This window comes from Diabrotica virgifera, chromosome 5, assembly GCF_917563875.1.
Source record: "Diabrotica virgifera virgifera chromosome 5, PGI_DIABVI_V3a".
Taxonomy (NCBI): Eukaryota; Metazoa; Arthropoda; class Insecta; order Coleoptera; family Chrysomelidae; genus Diabrotica; species Diabrotica virgifera.
Window position 1 is genome coordinate 264,199,323 of NC_065447.1, and position 21,745 is coordinate 264,221,067.

The 21,745-nt window shown below is 34.3% G+C and overlaps 1 protein-coding gene across 1 annotated transcript; it reads right to left on the bottom strand.

Moving 5' to 3' along the window:
* Positions 1–144: 144 nt before the first annotated feature.
* On the bottom strand, positions 145–21,745 carry LOC114329988 (beta-hexosaminidase subunit beta). The gene is made up of 9 exons (XM_028279284.2): positions 21,188–21,745; positions 10,401–10,629; positions 7,855–7,970; positions 7,540–7,745; positions 5,774–5,886; positions 4,853–5,051; positions 3,447–3,663; positions 738–882; positions 145–647 (listed from the first exon to the last, which is right to left on the bottom strand). The coding sequence occupies exons 1-9, from the start codon at positions 21,365–21,367 to the stop codon at positions 433–435; spliced, it is 1,620 nt and encodes a 539-aa protein (XP_028135085.1). The 5' UTR covers positions 21,368–21,745; the 3' UTR covers positions 145–432.

The following is a 21,745-nucleotide window of genomic DNA, read 5'->3' on the forward strand; positions in this document are numbered from 1 at the left end:
CTTCCTTTCTATTCTTATGAAATATCCCATCCATCTCACTCTCTGTGCCTTTATGAAGCGACTGATGCTTGGTTCGTTATATAGTTCCTCTAGCTCTCTGTTTGTTCATCGCGTTTCACCGTGTTTTTCACAAAAACCTCACAATTCTTTAGGGAAAACATTTAACTTTTATTTGAAAAAGTAACAAACTTATGCCTGGTTGCACCAACAAATCTTAAGCTCCAGCTTAGCGCAACTCAGCTTATAGATAGAGCCGCTTTAATTCTCACTTACGTTGCACCATAATTTTCGATTGATCAAAATGCCATCCATTGTGGTAAGTTGAACATTGATCTAAGACTCAATGGTACAACTCGTATGTTTCGGAAAGTGAGCTTTCGGAAAAGATCTGTTGGTGCAACCAGGCATTAATGTTTTGTATAAATTCAGATGTTAATAACAAAAACCAGGACCATTGGGTGGCTGAGCTGCTATGCCTCGCCTGTTCATTCTACATGTATGCTCCTCCAATCGTCGTCTTACTTCATCTTCGTCGTATTTTTGGTCCCACTGTGACCAAAGTTTTTCAGCAACAGCAGAAGTTCTTGGCCATACTCTTGAAATTACATTGTATTGGTTTACGACCTCTCCCCACATGCAAGCTTCACCTATAAATGTTTAAATATTTTTAAAGTAGTTATTGCTTAATTTACACAATCAAGTTGAGTGGATTCTAGAAAATACTGAAATTTACTTACCTCCCTTTACCAAAGACCGTAATATAGGATCGTCTGTAAAAGAATGAGGATCACAATCGTAGAATTTTAACCAATCTCCACCACTTTGGAGATGGTCTAGATACCAACATGAAGAAAGGATGCCGTGTCTGTTGGAAGTTGTAACCTAAAAAAATATTTATCTGAGATCTTCCTTTGTTAAAAACAAAATTTTGGATTAGATATGAACTCATCCTCATTTAAACTATTAGCATTAGTAGCCGATACAGTCGAACCGCTTATTGGAATAGCCTTCGTGCCAAGCAAAAATATTCCTATAACCGGGATATTCTAATAACCGATCAGTGATGGCTAGTAGAAATAAATCTACTGAATATACGTCATAATAGTACAACCCACTTTGTACATATATGTACACGTACGTAGTAAGTATGTACATATGTATGTAGGTTTCTTTTAAAGACGATCGTAATAAAAGTCCGTTTGATGTTTAATAGTTTTAATTAATAAAATAGATGTCTAAATTATTGTTACTATTAAATTATCGAAATATAAAAGTACTTGTGTAATTGCGACCAAAAATCTTACATGTTCTTACTCTTACAAAAGGAAAATGTATTTATAAATAATTTGCGTCTAATCAATATAATACCCGTCTAAGTATTATCCCTTAACCTAAGAACATAGGTCCGTCGCGTTTATGGTGTTATCATCGACTGCCTGTATTCGTCCTCTTACCCTACGCTAAAACCAACCGTCTTAGGCTAATCTCCTTTTTCCTGTGAAACAACCCAATTAAAATTAGTTCAAAGCATATACCGACATCTTCCAATAACCCAATAATACAAAAATTAAAAGTAGTCCGCTACCGTCGCCGTAATCCCCAATTCGTTCCACCCATCTGTGCCCACGTAGGTACATATGTGTGAGACTCTATCCCGTTCTCGTATTAATAATTAAGAAATATTATATACAGGGTATCTTAAAAATTAAGATAAAATATTTACAATCCTACATGTATATGGTTTTATTTCTTTTTATGTCAATAATACAGTACTTAGTATAACTATTGCTTATTTTATTAAAACCCCAAACTACATTATCTGTGCATACATACACAAATAAGTATGAAATGTATGCAAGAATATGTAGATATAGGTATACATATTTTCTTATTAACATACACACAACAGACTTACTTTTTTTCTGAAAAAATAATCGGTAATCTGAGATTAATTTTTTTTTGTTACCTAAAATATTAGTCACTTGTTGCTTTAAAATATAATAATTAAAAAATTGACATTGGTTTTACCCTCCAGAAAACTTCATATAATACATATTATAAAGCGGTTATTATATTCAAGCGGTTATGACTCTTAAATTTACTGTTTCTAAAAATCTAAACAGACAATGACGTGGGTGGTGGGTGAGCAATAAGAATATTTACACAAATGAAAAAGTACCTACTTTATGATCGGTAAATGTTTGGCGGAAGTTAGAATTGGTGCCCGTAATAAAGTAAGTAATAAAGTGTTTATTATCGACAGGTCCTATAAACCAGAAATCATTTAAATTCGTGAGAAATTGTACATAAAAAGTTTTTGGTTACTTGAAAAATCTATTCTAATAAGCGGTACCATTTTACAAAAACGTATTCCTATAAGCAGTTCAATTTATTAAGGAGTAAATAGAAACGTTTCGGGACCTCAAAATTCCATTCCTTAAACCGGGATATTCCTATAAGCGGTACTCTAATAAGCGGGTTCGACTGTATCTTCATGGAGGAATTTGAACTAAATTAATATTATGCATAAAAATAAACCAATACTAATCTGTCGGAATGGGCTCACCTGGTTTACAGATGGATCCAGAATGGACGAGCGGGTATGTGCTGGAATGTATGGTGATGGAGTCGAGTTTGAGTCTAGCTAGCCTCTCGGCTCTTATGCATCAGTCTTTCAGGCCGAGATCTTTGCGATCCTGGTATGTGCTCAAGATATTACAGACAGGGCTTGCTCAGGCAGGACCATCTCCATCTGCTCTGACAGCCACACGCAACGCTGAGGGATTTGGAAGCGCCCAAGATCAGCTCTTAAGCTGGTTCTTGAGTGCAGGAGAGCACTAGATGATGTTACTCTGATCAACAGCCGAACCTGTGATTGGAGTGCCCTTCAGTACTGGTCCGGTAGTCTCAGGGAGCTTCTTCTACGGAAGTTCCAGGACTCCTGCGCCAGTTGTGGAGGTTTGAGACAGGCTAGGCTACATTTAATGGAACCATCCAAAAGTCTCAGCCCAACTGTTTCTTCTAGATCGTAGAAGATGCTCTCGGTGGTCAATATGCTCACCGGCCACTGTAGACTCCGACGGCACCTTCATCTGCTTGGACTGGCAAACCTCCTCACATGTCCTGGGAATGCCCGGCATTGGCCTATCCGAGGAGGCAGATCCTAGGATCGGCATCTAGGCAGCCGAGCTAGGAGAAGGAGTTGCCTTTTAAGAGATTTGTGGCTTTCTGTGAGACCATAAGGTTTCTGGGGGATTAGACGTTCGGGGTGGCATTGGCAGATTTGCAAACCCTGCTGATTCTGACATGGTAGCCCGGTGCAGCCTGGGAAATACAAGGGAAATACAGGGGAAATACAATGAACCCACCGTAGGAGGTGTAAGTGTCTGAAGGGCTCACAAATGGGCCCTGCCCTGATGTACCATTACCATAATTGTTATACTTACATTAAGCATTGTTTCGTTCCAGAAATCCTTCCATACTTGAATAACTGTATCCTTAGGTAGCTCAACGCCATTTGTAAATACTTCTTCCCACACAATAGATTGATATTCTAAACTATCTATCATATCAATAACTTTTTTAATGTAAAAACTTTCCAAATCTTCAAAAGTTTGTATATCTTTTTCTTTCATGTAGTCAACAATTTTGGAGGTATTTCCCCTAAAAATATAAAATTTTATGTACACTCCTGGTTAAAAAATGTGAACACTAGTATTTTATATGCTTTTTTAAATTCTGTAGGAAAACAAAAACCATGGTTATCAGTAAGAAGTGGCAGATTTATTACAAGGATCTTGATAAAAAATGAAGATGTTGAGACCATAAGTGGTCAAAATGAAATGCTTAGGAGTCTGGATTACGGAAGATCTAAATCCGAAATTCGATCAAGAATAGAGCAATCAATAGCAGCCTTTTTGGAGATAAGGAAATTTCTGAGTAAGCAAAGACTCTATTTGCAAACCCGACATCGGATGGTAAAATGTTATATTCACTTTGTTCTTCTTTATGGAGTCGAAGATTGGACCGATAATGTTGACAATGAGAAAGCTGGAAGCTTTTCAGATGTGGCTTTCTAGGAGAACATTGAAAATACCATGAACCGATCATATGACGAACGAAATCGTCTTGCACAGAATGGGAAGAGACAGAGAACTTTGAACACCATTAAAAGGCGAACGATAGCATATTTGGGGCACATACGTACCTACTTAGAAATGATAAGTACGAGTTGTTTGTAAGGCTAAAATCGAAGGAGAAAGGGGTCCTGGCAGACGACAAATATCCTGGCTGAAAAATAGTCGCGACTGGACCGGGTTAAACACACAGACACTTTTAAGAAAAGCTTAAGATAGAGAAGAATTTGCAATGGTTATAACCAACCTTCAATAGTGGAGATGGAATTAGAAGAAGAAGAAGTAGGGATTTAGTGACTTGAATGGAGAGGAAGTAAACATTAAGTCAATAACAGAAATCGTTTATTTAAAACACAAAAAAAATAATAATAGGAAAAATAAGTAACCCAAGAAATAAGTAACGCAAACAATTTACATCGTTCGAAAACTTAATCGTTTCTGGCAATGGTTGCCTCTTTTTGATCTTTTTTCCTAAAATGTCACATAATTGTTCTAATGGATTCATTTCAGGACTACAAACGGGCCATTCCTGTTGTCTTGTTTGTGAATGAAGGTCGGTGAAGGGTGAATGTGTGAATATGGGTGAAGGTTGAATATTCCTGTTAGTATGGTATTTACACATTATTTTATACTTTGTTTAAAAGTAGAAAATTGCAAATTACTTCCACATGACGAGCGTTCCTATATTGAAATTATGAATAATATATAGTACGTACCAACATTCAAAACCTACTTCGTCACCACCAATATGAATATATCTGTCAGCAAATGTTTCGTGAATTTCTATAAATAGATCGTTGAGAAATTCATAAGTCGCATCTATAGTAGGATCGATGGGTCCATATTTTCCTGTAAGTTCTCCTCCACAAGCAGTTAATAGTTCGGGGTGAGACACACCCCAAGATCTTGTATGTCCTAAAAGAAAATTAATTACTACTGATTCCTAAGACTAAACATTTCTGTCTATAGTATAAAGTTTTACTATTTAAAATTTCATTTCTGTTATTGATAATCGTAAATCCTGAGACCAATATTCGGTGGCAATTGTGACAACGGTATTTAGAGGATGAGGTACAACTATGACATATACCTACCACAAGTACAAACATATCTGGTAGTTGAGACGTAATATCTCTCATAAAAATAGGAAGACTAGGATGGGCAGGACATCTAGCAAGATTACAACAGAACAACCCTCCTACACAAATCCTTGTCATAATTATTGGGATGTAGATGAAGAGGTATGACAAAACTTAGATGAAAGAATGGTGTAGGTGTAGACGATAATGCTAATGCTAGAAAATTTTTTGGCCAGGAAAGTCTTTTTGGAAATTTTTTGACATCCAAGGCTGCAGCAGACGTAAAAATAGCTAGAATGAAATAGTTGAGACATCTAAAGGCATGTCAGATGATCTATCTGCAAATGAATATGTTTCAGCAAATACCAGAAAATAGGTGTCTTCTGGGCAATCCAAAAACTCAGGCGTAAGGTGATAACGACTCACAACCAAGGAGATAGATGATTGGAAATTGGAAGAGCTGGTTGAGCAGGCCTAGCTCCACAGGAACTGTAGCCCTATTGAATCATGATGCTAATGATGCTTTAAAAACTTAAATTTATATAAATATTTTCTTACCTGGTGTATCAAATTCTGGAATGACTCTAACACCTTTTAATCTAGCATGTTCTATTATAACCTGTATATCTGCATCTGAATATACTTGATAAGGGGTGTATGCTCCTTTCTCACTGAAATATGAATAGTATTAAATTAAATACTAGACAATACAACAGACATTGAGAGGAAATAGTTGATTTGGTATGGTCATGTTCAAAGAATGGAAGACACAAGATTGCCCAAAAAGATCATGCAGTGGGTACCACCAAACCGCAAAAAACGAAGAAGACCCAAAAAGACATGGAAAGAAGGGGTAACCAAAGCAATGAGTGCAAGCGATCTTAGAGATGGCCAATGGGATGATAGAAGGACGTGGAAGTTAGGCATCGGACAACGTCGAAAGACGTTCTAAAACCGATACATACATACATTAAATTAAATAACCTAGAATAAGATAAAGCTAGATGAAAAAGTCATCTCCAATTAGAACATTAAAAAGAATGGTTGCTGAATTTAAACGTAACTGTACATATTTTGCAAGATCTACGTGAAGAATACCCAAAAAGTACTTCTTGGATAAGTAGAAAAACCCAGATTAACCGAGAGAAGTTAATTAGAAATCCTAGTAAAAAAAACCTAGCAGTAAACTGCATGGACCAACAAGAAGATATAATCATCAGATATCAGATCAGATTCCTCGATTCTGAAAATGCTTTTGATCCTGTACATTACGATGCAAGAGCTAAAAATGCTACACAATGGTAATATTGATGAGAAAGATATACGAGTTATCCAGAATCTCTATTGGAATAAACGTGCACGAGTGGGGCTGAACAAATAAAATACACACCTATCGCATCCCTCTTGAAATTCCTTTGTGCTCGTTGATTTGTTGTGCTGTTCAACCTCTATGTGGATAAATGTTTTTGCAGAGGCACTTGAAAGCACTGATTGTGGTATAAAGGTCAGCGGCTACCCGATAAATACCATTCGTTACGTCGATGATACTGCGATAATCATAGATATAATAGATAACGAACATGATATGCAGTTGATGCTAAATAAAATAAATACCGCAAGAAAAACATATGGCTTGAAGATAAATACTGGAAAAACCAAATGCATGGCAATAAGAAAGGGCGCACTTTTCAGAGTACATTTGCAAGTAGATAATGCTCCAATCGAGCAAGTGAACACATTCAAATACTTGGGAATGATGGTCAATGACCATTGGGCTCAACAAGAAATTAAATGCAGTATTGAATAAGCAAGCCAAGCTTTTATTAAATTTAAACCGCTACTTTGTAACTGCAATCTTTGCTTCAATTTTTGATACAGAATGGTTAAGTGCTATGTATGGCCCATATTGTTATACGGCATGGAGACATGGACGTTGAAAATGTTTTCCGTTAATAAGTTGGAGGCCTTCGAAATGTGGACCTTGCAAATAATGTTCCGCATACCATGGACAGATATGGTGCGAAAGCGAAACGAAGAAGTCGTAAGAAGAGCAAATACTGAGAGAGAATTGCTCTTGATTAAGGCACGAAAAATTGAATACCTGGGCCATATCCTGAGAGGTTAAAAATAGGCAATCTTTCAACTTATCATCCAAGGAAAGATTGAGGGCAAGAGTAGAGTAGGTCGCAAACAAATGTCGTGGCTGAGAAATATAAAGAACTAGTCAGGCAGAACTAACACTGGCGAACTATAGGTGTACGGCACCATAAGAAGAAGTCAAATAAATCTGCATGCACATTATTTTTTTATGGAATTTTACCCACCTTAGTTCTGGAAATTTTTTACTGCTGTAAGGAAAGCTGTGGTCGTCTACTATATGCCAATGAAACACATTCATTTTATTGTATGACATTGCGTTAATTGTAAGTAAAATACTCTCTAGAGGGATGAAGTGCCGGGATGTATCTAAAAGAAGTCCACGATGAGAGAATCTAGGAACGTCTTCCACAAAAGTTCTGTTAATTCTCAGCTAAAAAGTAAGTTCAATTATCAGATTAATTAAATATTTAAAAAATTAAATTATTATAAAATAAATATAAAATATAAATAAAATAAAATAATTTAATAAAAGAACTTACTGACAATCCCTTATCGGCTATATATACCATTTGGGAGAATGATTCAAGACCTCTGAGAATTCCCCAAACTGAAGATGAATTAATTAGCTTTTCATGTTCAGACACCCTAATTGTATCTAAAAAATAATATGTACTATTGTGTATCAATTTATCAATCAAAGATAGAATAAAAACTTTATTAAATTTAATATAACGCGGGCACATAAATTTGATACACCCTGTATATTGATTTGTAACCATTTATTATAAGTAGTTTTTAAGAAGTGGGTTATCGTTAATGATTTTTTTTCCCTGAAAAATAAAAGACATTAGGAAAGAAAGTGATATGAATAGACAATAATTGTTCAGGGTATTTGGAGATTATAACGGTGTTTTGTTATGCACGAGGCCAAAAGCCACAGGTAATGATATCTTTAGAAAATAATGTAAAAGAAAGTTTGGAATTTTTAATATCTTTTTGTTTAACCCCGAGTAAATTTTGTAGAATTTCCCGAAAGTAATTATTATGATGGTAGGAATATTTTTGAAAGAATGCGTGGGTTTTTTCGAATGAAATAAAGAATGGGGAAGAAGAAATGTCTCTGATTGGTTTGGTAATTTGGAATGCGAAGGAGAGAAGGTTGAATTTTCAGATAGTTTTGGAAAGAGGAATTATTATGTGATCGGCATCGCTGAAGAGCAGTCAACGTTTTCGTGGATAGTTAAAAAGCAAGTACCAGTGGTTGTTTGATAGTGGAGAGTGGAGCTGAAAAGTGGAACGAGAGACAGATCAAATTGAGAAGAAATACCTCTTTGATTCTGTATTATTGTGAGAAGGAGAGGAGAGAATTTTGGAGTTGTTTGAATCAAGTACTGGTTAAAAGAGGCTTGGCTCGTTGTTTCTTTGGAGAATTAGTGCTGGTATGCTGCTGGATTGAAGCTTAAGCACGGAGAGGGCTTTGATGGGTAGCCTAAATAGTCAACAAGGGAGAGCTGTTTGGGTCAAGAGGAGACATCATTGTGAGTGAAGCAAAAGGTCAGTCAATTTATGTGAAAGATTTTTTTATGTTCGGAAACTAAAATTTTGAGTAAAAGCATTTGAATTAAGATTCCAATATTTCAAAAATTAAATAGGAAGTATAAGTAATTTTGCGAATACCTAAATTTGTTTGTTTAGCTTGTTATATCAAAGTCATCGGGAACAAACCGATAAATTTTTATTTGAACTAGAATAAATTTAAGTGGTAATAATTTCATTCGGACAGCTATGTCACAGGTTTTAATTGATCGATTTTTAGAGTATTGATTTTGATAATAAAAGATATTTCTGTATGTTTATTTATGTATTTCTATTTATTTCCCTTTCCTATTTTTCTCCCGATAAGAATCAACTAAGAGATACTGAAACCACGAGAGAAGATAAGTATAACATAAAATAATTTAGATATTTTTTTGTATTATAAAAAAGGCACCCTGAGATTTTTTCTTAATTTTTTTTAATGATTTGCAACAATTGGATAATTAATTGAATAATTAATTGGAGTAATCAAATAAAGACTAATTGATATGAAAGTAGTAAAAAGCAGATCATAACAGTACATTAAAAAAGATAAAAAAATTATCTTGAGTTCATTGAAAAATACATTCGTATCTTCCTCCTGATGAATGGAGTTCTGATTAACAACATAAGATATGCGGCTGATCATGATGTCTTAATTTGTAACAACATCGTCGATCTTCAACAACTTGTCATTATAATCAAAGAATACAGGGATTAGAGATTAATACCAAAGAGACCAAATTCATGATCACCTCCAGAAACTTTTATGCACTTGAAAACTCTACCATAACACTGAATACCAAGTCTATTGAAAGAGTGAGCAAATTAAAATGCCTAGGAACGTGGCTTTTTGAAGACTGAGCATCGGACAAGTAAGTAAAGTGTCGCATTGAACAAGCTCGACAACCTTTCTTAAAATTCAGGAAGGTACTGACCTGTTCAGAGTTCAATCTTCAACTAAGACTAAGATTTACTAAGTGCTACGTATGGACGGTGCTGCTATACGGCGTAGAGGGCGGGACACTCAAAACGAGGGGTATAAACATATTAGAAGCCTTCAAAATGTGGCTTTATATCCGTATCCTAAAGTACCATGGACGGCGAAAGTCACAAATATAGATAACCTTAAGAGAATCAACCAAGAACTCAAACTTTTCGAAACCATCAAGAAAAGGAGAACAGCATATCTGAGTCACAGCATGCGAAACGAAAAATACCAGTTCCTTTAACTTATAATCGAGGGTAACATTATTGAAGGCAAGAGAGGAATAGGACCCAAGAAAATGTCCGAAATCCGAAACGTAAGGCAATGGACAGGGGTTAACAACATACAATCTCTGATACACATTGCAAGAAACAGAGGTAATGGAAAATGTTATCGCTAACATCCATTAGCGAATTTGCATCTGAAGAAACTGAAGAAGAACACAATATAGTCGCTGATTTATATGGATAACACCTATTTTTCTTATACATTAACAATTAGTTACTAAAAATCAACACTTACAAGCTTCCATCATGTTCTCTGATGGATACTCATTTCCATCACATGGCGTATCAAGTCGTACCTCGAGTTTATCAAAAATTCCCAAATAAGCTGGATCTTGCAACCACGTGTTGTCGAATATTTTCCCATGTGCCTTTATTTTATTCTTTTCTGACACTCCACCTTTTGTAATGAGGTATTCATAATTCACGATGGCATCTTTAATCAGTGAACATGTATAACTTGTTGTCTGTAAAACAAGAAATATGTTATAATAATAAATTATCATAAATATTCAAACTACTAGTAGAAAGCTCATAGAGATGAAATGACGGTGAGATTATAGATAAGAAACTAGGTTGACTACTACATCATTATGAACCAAAGATACTATACTGTAACGCCATAGTATCGACTAAAGCTTACCTAGGAGCATTATAGCAAGTAACCACAACCTTGTTCCACAACCACAACCATCAGACATGAAACTCAATTTAAAGAAAATAAAAACAGACACCAAAACACCAAGAATTAATCTAAGAAGACTAAAAAAAGTTGATCTCTGCCAACAGATCAAATAACAAATACACAAGAAACACCAGAAAATAGAAAGACCGTGACAACTTAACGTTACAGAAAAATGGAAAGAGTAAGAGAAGATCCTGAGGAACATCATACAACAACTAGAAGGTGATACCTCCCCTAAAAGCAAACAATGGATAACAGAAGAAATAAAGTTGATATCGGAAACGAGAAAATACAAGAATAGAAACGAACAACAATACAAAATCGTAAATAAAACAATCAAACAAAAAGTCGAAGAAGGGAAGGAATTATGGCTATCAGAAAAATGTGCAGAAATAGGAAGATTAGAAAAACAATATGACATCTTTAACATATACAGAAAAATTAAAGAAATAGCTGGCATGTACAAAAATGAGCATTAGAAGATGAAGTAGCAGGCATAAAAATAAATGGTCTACCCATATGTAAAATTAGATACGCTGATGACACAATACTAATAGCAGAAAATTTTACAGATCTACAAAGAATTTTAGGTAAGGTTGTTGCAACCAGTGAAGAATTTGGTCTGTCACTAAACATAAAGAAAACAAAATTCATGGTTACCTATATCAAAGAAAATTTTTTAGAAATATCAATCTACACGTAAATAATAAGACGATAGAACTAGTCCAGAAGAATTATAACTATTTAGGGACAAATATTAGTGAAACAAACAATTATACCAAAGAAATCAAACAGAAAAGGCTAGGAGTGCATTTATAATATGAAACCAAATATTATGTAGTAGAGACCTCAGCCTAAATCTTAGAAAACGATTAGTTAAGTGTTATGTATTTTCAGTTTTTTTGTATGGTGTGGAGACATGGACTCTTAATAAACAATGTCTCAATATATTGGAAGCATTTGAAATGTGGATATATCGAAGAATGCTGAGAATCTCCTGGACAGACAGAATAACCAATGAATAAGTACTAAGAATAATAGAGAACACCAGGGAGATACTGGATTTCATCAAAATAAGAAAACTGCAATACTTGGGTCATATAACACGTGGTGACATATATGAACTCCTTAAATTAATAATGCAGGGAAAGATTCAAGGAAGGCGCAGCATAGGTAGAAGACTGACTGAGAAATCTCAGAGAATGGTGGATGCAGCTCAACTGAACTCTTTCGGGCTGTAGTGTCAAAAGTTAGAATAGCAATGATGCTTGCCAACCTTCGTCGAGGAGATGGTACGTAAAGAAGAAGACAAACAGAAGTATTGAAAATATAAAGGGCAAAGACAACAAAATAATAATTGAAAGTGCAGAGAAAATACTTAAATAGATGGGCAGAATACATAAAAGAACTATTGAAGACGGCAAAAGAATGGCGACATTAGAACCAAGAGCTAGAAATGTACATAAAATTACCAAAGGTAGAGCCTATTTTACTTCAAATCAGGCCCGAGGCACTACACAATTTTCGGGCCCCTAAATATAATTTAATAATAATAATTTTTTTAAATGTATTAATTATTTAATAGAAATATAGTTGCACAAGAAAATAAAATTTTTATTAACAATAAATAAAATTTATATTTAAACAATTAAACATTGTTTAAGGGAATAGGCGCAAACTTTCGGCTTCAATGCTATTTAAATGCATTCGTTTTTTTTTTTCGAATCCTGAGAAAACTAATAAGTATTTTTGAAAAATTTAAACGCAGAATGAATGATTACGTCACTACCCAGGGCCAAAAGTCCCTAAAATCTTCGATAATGTTTATTTTAATAAGTTGCAGGGGTGAAAAAAAAGAGTGTGATTTTTAATTTTAAATACATATTGTTATATTTCTATTTGATATGAAAATTAAAATTTGATAATTATAGACAAAATTCAATTTAATATAAAATATTTTCAATTTTCTCAACCACGGGCATATAAATTTAGAACAACCTGTATACAACAAATTGTTATATTTAATTTTAAGAAGTGATTAAATAAGACTCAAGTGAAATCGATAATAGGTAATTATCGTTGTTCGCGGAAGGATCGATCATTAGCCGATGCTAAATAAGACTAAGTGGAAATAGAGAATAGTTCATTAAAATTTGTATATAGTAGAAAGTAATTTTAGAATGGGAATTAACTATTTTCTTTGAAATCCATTAAGCATATTTAGAAAGTTTAAAAATTGGTTTTGAGGAATACTGCGAATGAGAGTTGGTGGTGGAATTTTGATTTGTGAATCTGGAAGGGATATTTAGAAAGTAGGGGAATGAATGACAAATAGAGAGCAGAATGTTTTGAGCTGTCGAGAAGTGAAGTCGAGTAGTAGACGGTAGTGTACGGAGAGTGAGAAAGCCGTGTAGTTCCGTGAGTGTGGAGTATCTATCGCGGAACGAGAGGTAGGCCAGGTTGAGAGTAAAAGAACCTCCTTGAGCCAAGAGTTCCCGGTAGCTGATTGCAGTTTCGAAAAAGGTAGAACACAGCATCACGACAGAAGCAGGAAACGAGAGCTATACGAGCTAGTTTCAGAGGAGAACATTACTGGAAGCCAGGACGAGGTTTTGATTGCAGCCAAGGATAGCAGGAAACGGGTTTTGTGTGAAGACATTCTCAGTTCACCAGAAAAAGGTCAGTCTCATTTGTTTGGACATGAATGTATGGGTTTTTCGTATTAAATAGCACATTTAAAATTGAAGAAACATAGTCAATAATATCAGAAAAGCTTCATCAAACTTAAATAGAATTGTTGCTAATAAATCATAATAGTTAAATGTTAATAAAAACTTTCAATTAGAAACCAAAAGGAAATAAGATTCCCATGTGTAAATGTTATTTTTAAGAATAATAAGATATAGCAAATAATAAGCAGTGATTGCCATTTAAATAAAATAAACAATATTTTGATTACAATTGTAACCCATATGTGTTATTATTTTACTCTTTTCTTTCCTATCCCGATTAGGAACCATTGAGAAATACTTAGAAGCCACGTATGTAAGTAATTAATTTTATAAAAAGCCCTGAGATTGAAAACATATTGATATGTGATCTGGTAAATTAATTAGATTATTATTAAAGCATTGATTAAATTAAATGACATATAAAATTATTATCTCATATCAATAATCAAGATCACATCAACTGTCGTCCAACGTGGAAAGCATTGATAAGTATTTCTAGTGGCAAATTTGAAGGATAGAAAGAGTAAAGCCGGTATTTGAAAATTTATATGCCTGTGGTAAAAAGTGAGATACTTACATTTGATAACATAAAATTTTAGATCTCTTTAGGTACAAATTTTACATAACTGATTTGATATTTTATTTTACGATATTTACATTTGATATATTTATTGACAATTTATAATATTTGGGTGAGAAAAATTCGTTTTGGTAACATACTAGTAAAATTTCATATTTGGCGGGGACAGTACTTCTTGAAAACAAATGTCTGTGACAAGAAGCCAAAGCAAAGACAATAAAAAACAAAAAGAACATTCAAATCAAGAGGAAAATTCAGACCAAGAAGATATTTTAGACACAACAATCATGGAAACAGGAAAAAAAGAATTGTCAGAATTAGAAAAGATATTACAACTTATGCAACTCCAGTCACAAAAAATGGATGAAGCAAAACGAACAATGGATAAAAATCAGGAAGAAACATCAAAAAAAATGGATGAATCACAACAAAAAATGGATCAAAAAATGGATGAAACAAAAAGAATAATGCAAGAAAATCAGAAGGAAACAAAACAAGCCATAGAAGAGAACAACAAGAAAATGGAGGAACGCATAGAAAAGTATGAAATGAAAATTAAAGATCACATGCAAGAACAAGAAATGAGATTGAAGGATCACATGAAAGAACAAGAAATGAAAACTCAAAATAAAATAAAGGAGTTAACGAATGGCCAGAAAAAGGAACTAGAAAATTTGGAAAATAAGTTGGAAAATGCTATTCAAGTAGACAGAGAAGAAGTGGAAAAAAGAATCACAGAAATAGAAAAACAAGTCACCGAAAACAGGACGCAACAGAATGTCGGAGAAAGAAGAGAAATGGTTATACATAGCACAGATGACGTGAAGATAAGGTTTGGCGGGGATGTAAGAAGATTACACCCAGTGCCGTTCATAAATAGCCTGAAAAAGAAAATACAGCACATCGGAAATTTCGAAACAGCAAAAGAAACTATCAGAAACCATCTCAAATATGAAGCAAGCCTATGGTTCGATAGTAAAGAAGAAGAATTCAGCAATTGGCAACAATTTGAACAAAAATTTTTGAATTATTTCTGGGGAAAAGTCCAACAATTGGAAATTAACAAGGAATTGCAAAATGGGAAATACAATGATAGGATGGGGGTATCAGAAAGGACATATGCTTTACAAATTTACAATAATGCAAAGCATTTACAATATAATTACTCATCGGAACAATTAGTCGAACTGATTGCAAGACATTTCGAGGAAACGCTGGAAGACCATATCACATTGCAAAATTACAAAGACATAGATAGTTTATGCCAATTCCTACAAATAAGAGAATCACGTCTAAGAGAAAGAAAATCAAGAAGGTCGCGAGAAGATTACAGGCCCCGAGAAACACAAGATTACAGAGATAGAAATCAAAATAGGAGGGACTATACAAGACGAGATTTTAATCCCAGAAGGGAAAACGAAAATAGAGACAACGGAAGAGGAAATTATGAACAAAGAAATAGGCAATGGAATGAGGATAGAAATCGAGAATACCAGAATAGAAACACCACACGCTCAAATCAAGAAAACAGAAATAATGGTAGACAAAATGAACAGGGATATCGAGAAAACCGAAACAGATCCGACAGACCAAGAGAAAATAGAAGAGAAGTAAATAATACCCAGACAGATGAATATGACGGAGAGAGACAGTATGACGAAAATATAAACAACGATGAGCAACCGGCGTCTTTTCACGACGGCGCTCACTAAAAACCAAAAATCAAACAGGAATCTTTTGTCACCCCAAGGAGTTTATTAAATTGGCAGGAAACAACGAAAAGAAAAATGGAGTTAATTTAAAATTTGTGGATGGATTTATCAACGAGAAACCAATTAAAATTATGATAGACACTGGATTTGAAATAACATTGGTCAACAGAAAACTAATAGAAGAAGTTAACTTAACAAATTTAATTTACAAAATACCTAGGGTAAATTTAGTGGGCGCAAACAAACGGACATTGGCAACTATAAATGAAGGCATACGAGTAATGGTACGACTGGGTAAGAATATGTATGCACTACAATGTGTAATAATGCCAAACATGTCACATGACATGATAGTAGGAGTTGACGAATTGGCAGAAAAACATGTAGTGATAGATTTTAAAAATAATACGATGAAACTAACAGAAGAAAAAGAAAAAGAACAGGACAAGGAACATGAGAAACAAAATACGGACGAATCAGGTAAAGAACAAACAGTGGAAATGAATTTGGCAGCGAAGCAAGGACAAAGAAAAAAAAGGAGAAAAGGTCAGAAAAAGATAAAAGAAAATGAAACCTGTGGCTCCTCAAAAGAAGAGTTGAGCCCAGAAGAAGAAAATTTGGGAGTATCAGAAACAAAGGAAACCTGGGATTCCTCAAAAGAAGAGACGAGCTCAGGAGAAGAAGAAATAAAGCAAAAAAATGAAAGTGAAAAGAATATGATTGAAACAGTCGTATTTGAAGAGGAGGTATATGCAAACGAGGATGCAGAACGCACGGTAAACATGTGTGAAGAATCTGAAAAAAAAGACAGAAAATTGATATGTGGAGAAGGGAAAGAAAAGGAATTGCGGTTGATGTTAAGAAACTACGAAAATTTGATCAATGAGGAAAACAGAGTGGCGAAAAAGTACGAACATTCATTTGAGGTGAAAAACTTGGGAAATTTTCGATCAAAGACTTACCCGATTCCATACAAGTATCGACAAGAGGTGAAAGAAGAAATAAATAAAATGTTGGAAGATCAAATCATCGAAAGATGTGATTCACCGTATGTTAACCCGATTGTGATAGTAAAGAAAAGCAATGGAGAATTGAGATTATGTTTAGATGCCAGGAATATCAACCAGCACACTGTATCACAATATGAATCACCTCTAAACATCGAGGCCATTTTTGGAAGAATCACCGGGTCACACATATTTTCGAAAATTGACTTAAAACACAGTTTTTGGTTGATACCGTTAGCTGAAAAGTGTAGAAACTACACCGCTTTTTCTATTGATGGTATTGTCTACCGGTTTAAGGTAGTGCCATTTGGACTGCAGAGTGCTTGTGCTGCACTCGTCCGAGCTCTACATACCATTTTGAATCGCCATGAAGATTTCATAGTTCATTATATCGATGATTTATTAATTTTTTCACAAGATACTCAGAGTCATCTGGAACACATAGAAATAATTCTGAAAGAATTGGACACAGCGGGATTGAAATTAAACATTGAAAAATGTCAATTTTTTCAAAAAGAAGTCATTTATTTGGGTTTTCAATTGGACACCAAAACAGTAAGATTAGCCGAAGACAGAGTCAAGCTCATAGATGAATACCCAAGACCAACGAATTTGAAAACATTGAGAGGTTTTCTTGGCACGATAAATTATTTTAAAAAGCTGATTCCCGATTTGAGCCAAAAGGAAATCCCTCTGATAAAATTGCTTAAAAAAGGAATAAAATGGAATTGGAAAGAAGAACAGGAGGAAGCTTTCGAAACATTAAAACGAGAATTCGCAAAAGGAACGAAAATATACCACCCCATTTACAATTTACCTTTTATACTCCGAACTGATGCGTCCATACAAAAATTTGCAGGAGTTCTGTCTCAAATACAAAACGACCAAGAAGTACCGATATGTTTTATATCTCGAGTGACTAAAACACATGAGAGAAAATATAGTGTTACAGAATTGGAGTTTGCCAGTGTACTATATTGCGTAAACAAATTGAGGTTTTACTTATTGGGAGCAAAATTCACAATCGAAACAGACCATGCAGCTTTAGTACATATCATGAAGAATAGATTAGTAAATAATAGAATACATAGAGGCATTCTGTTATTACAGGAGTATGATTTTGAGTTCCGATATATAAAAGGAAAAGACAACATAATAGCCGACGCTCTAACACGGGATGAGGACACCGGAAAAAAGGAAACAATTACTCTACAGGTGGGACTAAATAGATTAATACAAGAAGAAGGGATATATTCGTTAAATGAGATAAGGACAAACCAGGAAGACCTAGAGGAAAGAGAGAAAAGAAGAGCGGAAGTAGAAAATAACATATATTTTAAGAGAATAGACGGAAAGGAACTATATTTAGTGACACAGACATTGGCCGAAAAGATAATAAAGAAATTACATGAGGACAATGGGCATATCGGTAGCAGAAAAGTTTGGCTCGTTTTTAGGGAAAATTACATAAGCCGACAGGATTACCGCATTGCAAAGGAAATTACCCAGAAGTGCGATGTATGTCAAAAATATAAGAGTCGGAATTTCAAAAACGAAAATGTTGCCAAAAATATTGAAGCCCGAAACAAACTAGACATTGTAGCAATAGATATGTTAAGCGATCTAATTATGACCACTAAAAGGAACAAACATATTCTGGTAATGGTGGATGTGTTTTCAAAATACGTAAAATTATATAGTTGCCGCACCACAAAGGGGGAAGAAATATTAAGAAAAATCGACAATTTTATAGCCATAGTAGGAACACCAAAAAAGATTCTACTGGACAATGCAACGTATTTCCGAAATGATCGTTTCAAGGGACAACTTCGAGAACGAGGAATAGAGACAAATTTTGTCAGCATCAGGCATCCACAGAGTAATCCTTCGGAACGATTCATACAGGAAGTGACGAAATTTCTTCGCATTGCAACAGATGGTCAACATCGCCACTGGGACAGGAAAATGGCGGAAATAGAAAGGTATCTAAATACAATTCCGAGCACAGTAACAAAAGAGACCCCAGAATACATCATGAAGGGTGTACTGCCGATAAGGCCATGGGAAGACCAAGAGCCAAAAGAATATCAACAGGTGATTGAAACCGTACAGAGAAGATTACGGCGAAGCAACGAAAAATATATCCAAAGACAGGAACAAAATAGAAAAAGAAGACCAGTGACTTTCCAAAAGGGTGAAAAAGTACTCGTGAGGGCATTACGAGTATCAAATCTTCCTGGGGGCATTTGCGCAAAGTTGATGCCTGTTTTCGAAGGCCCGTATATCGTGAATAATGAAAATGGGATAAATAGTTATGAGTTGAGGCACAGGAACTCGGAAAAGATCCGAGGAATTTATAATATTCACGATGTATACAAATATCACGAATAAAAGACAGAATTACATGAAGTAGATAGTAAGTTAGGATATAAGACGTAGATTAAAGTAAGGAAATATACAGGGAGTTGGTTTTGCCTCGAGAAAATTTATTTAAAAATGCAGATAAATTTTATCGAATACAAGGCGGGGATTTGTTATATTTCTATTTGATATGAAAATTAAAATTTGATAATTATAGACAAAATTCAATTTAATATAAAATATTTTCAATTTTCTCAACCACGGGCATATAAATTTAGAACAACCTGTATACAACAAATTGTTATATTTAATTTTAAGAAGTGATTAAATAAGACTCAAGTGAAATCGATAATAGGTAATTATCGTTGTTCGCGGAAGGATCGATCATTAGCCGATGCTAAATAAGACTAAGTGGAAATAGAGAATAGGTCATTAAAATTTGTATATAGTAGAAAGTAATTTTAGAATGGGAATTAACTATTTTCTTTGAAATCCATTAAGCATATTTAGAAAGTTTAAAAATTGGTTTTGAGGAATACTGCGAATGAGAGTTGGTGGTGGAATTTTGATTTGTGAATCTGGAAGGGATATTTAGAAAGTAGGGGAATGAATGACAAATAGAGAGCAGAATGTTTTGAGCTGTCAAGAAGTGAAGTCGAGTAGTAGACGGTAGTGTACGGAGAGTGAGAAAGCCGTGTAGTTCCGTGAGTGTGGAGTATCTATCGCGGAACGAGAGGTAGGCCAGGTTGAGAGTAAAAGAACCTCCTTGAGCCAAGAGTTCCCGGTAGCTGATTGCAGTTTCGAAAAAGGTAGAACACAGCATCACGACAGAAGCAGGAAACGAGAGCTATACGAGCTAGTTTCAGAGGAGAACATTACTGGAAGCCAGGACGAGGTTTTGATTGCAGCCAAGGATAGCAGGAAACGGGTTTTGTGTGAAGACATTCTCAGTTCACCAGAAAAAGGTCAGTCTCATTTGTTTGGACATGAATGTATGGGTTTTTCGTATTAAATAGCACATTTAAAATTGAAGAAACATAGTCAATAATATCAGAAAAGCTTCATCAAACTTAAATAGAATTGTTGCTAATAAATCATAATAGTTAAATGTTAATAAAAACTTTCAATTAGAAACCAAAAGGAAATAAGATTCCCATGTGTAAATGTTATTTTTAAGAATAATAAGATATAGCAAATAATAAGCAGTGATTGCCATTTAAATAAAATAAACAATATTTTGATTACAATTGTAACCCATATGTGTTATTATTTTACTCTTTTCTTTCCTATCCCGATTAGGAACCATTGAGAAATACTTAGAAGCCACGTATGTAAGTAATTAATTTTATAAAAAGCCCTGAGATTGAAAACATATTGATATGTGATCTGGTAAATTAATTAGATTATTATTAAAGCATTGATTAAATTAAATGACATATAAAATTATTATCTCATATCAATAATCAAGATCACATCAATATCTTATTCAAAAGAAACTTTTTATTTATTCTAAGGGACATTCGGCCCTCGGTAAAAATGTAATCTTTCATTCTGCGTCTAAATTTTTTAAAAATATTTATTACTTTTTGGCGAATTCGAAAAAATGTATGCATTTAAAGAGCATTGAAGCCGAAAGTTTGCTCCTATCCACTTAATTATTACCTATCCACTCTTATGGTTATCATTGCCTGTTCGTAAAATGAAAGAATTTTGAAAGTTTGTTTTGTTATTGTAATAAACATATTTTGTTTGGGGATCTTTCCGGGCCCCGTTCAAATACGAGACCGAGACAGGTGCCTCACGGGCCTAGTGGAAAAATAGGCCCTGACCAAAGGTAAAGGTAGGTAGGTAGGTCCCCTTCATTTGATCAAAGAATCTTTTTTTGTTGCTCAGAATACCAATAATACTAAATTACAAGTAAGTACGAAAATAAAGAAAAATGCCTTACCTTTATTTCAAAAGTTCGAGGATCAAGTATAAAGAAACTTTCATTTTTTATCTGATAAGACGGCTTTGGCCATAATTCTCCTTTAGTTGGGGGATATCTAGGACCCGGTTCTTCTAGATAACACTGCACAAAAGTCACGTATATTAGCGTTAACAAAAGTATAATTAACTTCTGCATCATTAGAAATGAATCTTACGTTTCGAGAAAAACTGAACATATATGTTGAAAGATTTGATCAAAAGATTGTATAAATATACAATTGATGTGGCTGTGACTTTATTCATAGTCATTGCTTTGTTTGATAAGCTATTATTTATTTATTCTGAGTGTATTTTGATATGTAGAATTAATTATACTGAACAAGTTTGTTGTTTTTGATATCAGATACTGAGAATTTTAAGTACTTATATTTTTATTTAATTGATGCATTCGACCGTTACTTGATGGAAGTTCATTTTATCTCACAATAAAACACTGAAACCTTTTGTTTTCTATACTTCCACAAAATTTATTATTTACAACTATCTGACTACAGCTGTTTCGGCAGAGTGCCTTTTT

Coding starts and splice junctions, on each gene's coding strand:
- LOC114329988 (XM_028279284.2), bottom strand. CDS start 21,367: ATGATGCAGAAGTTAATTATACTTTTGTTAACGCTAATATACGTGACT. Junction 10,630..21,187: donor CTCGAACTTTTGAAATAAAG/GTAAGGCATTTT, acceptor CTTGTTTTACAG/ACAACAAGTTATACATGTTC. Junction 3,664..4,852: donor GAAGTAGGTTTTGAATGTTG/GTACGTACTATA, acceptor TTATATTTTTAG/GGGAAATACCTCCAAAATTG.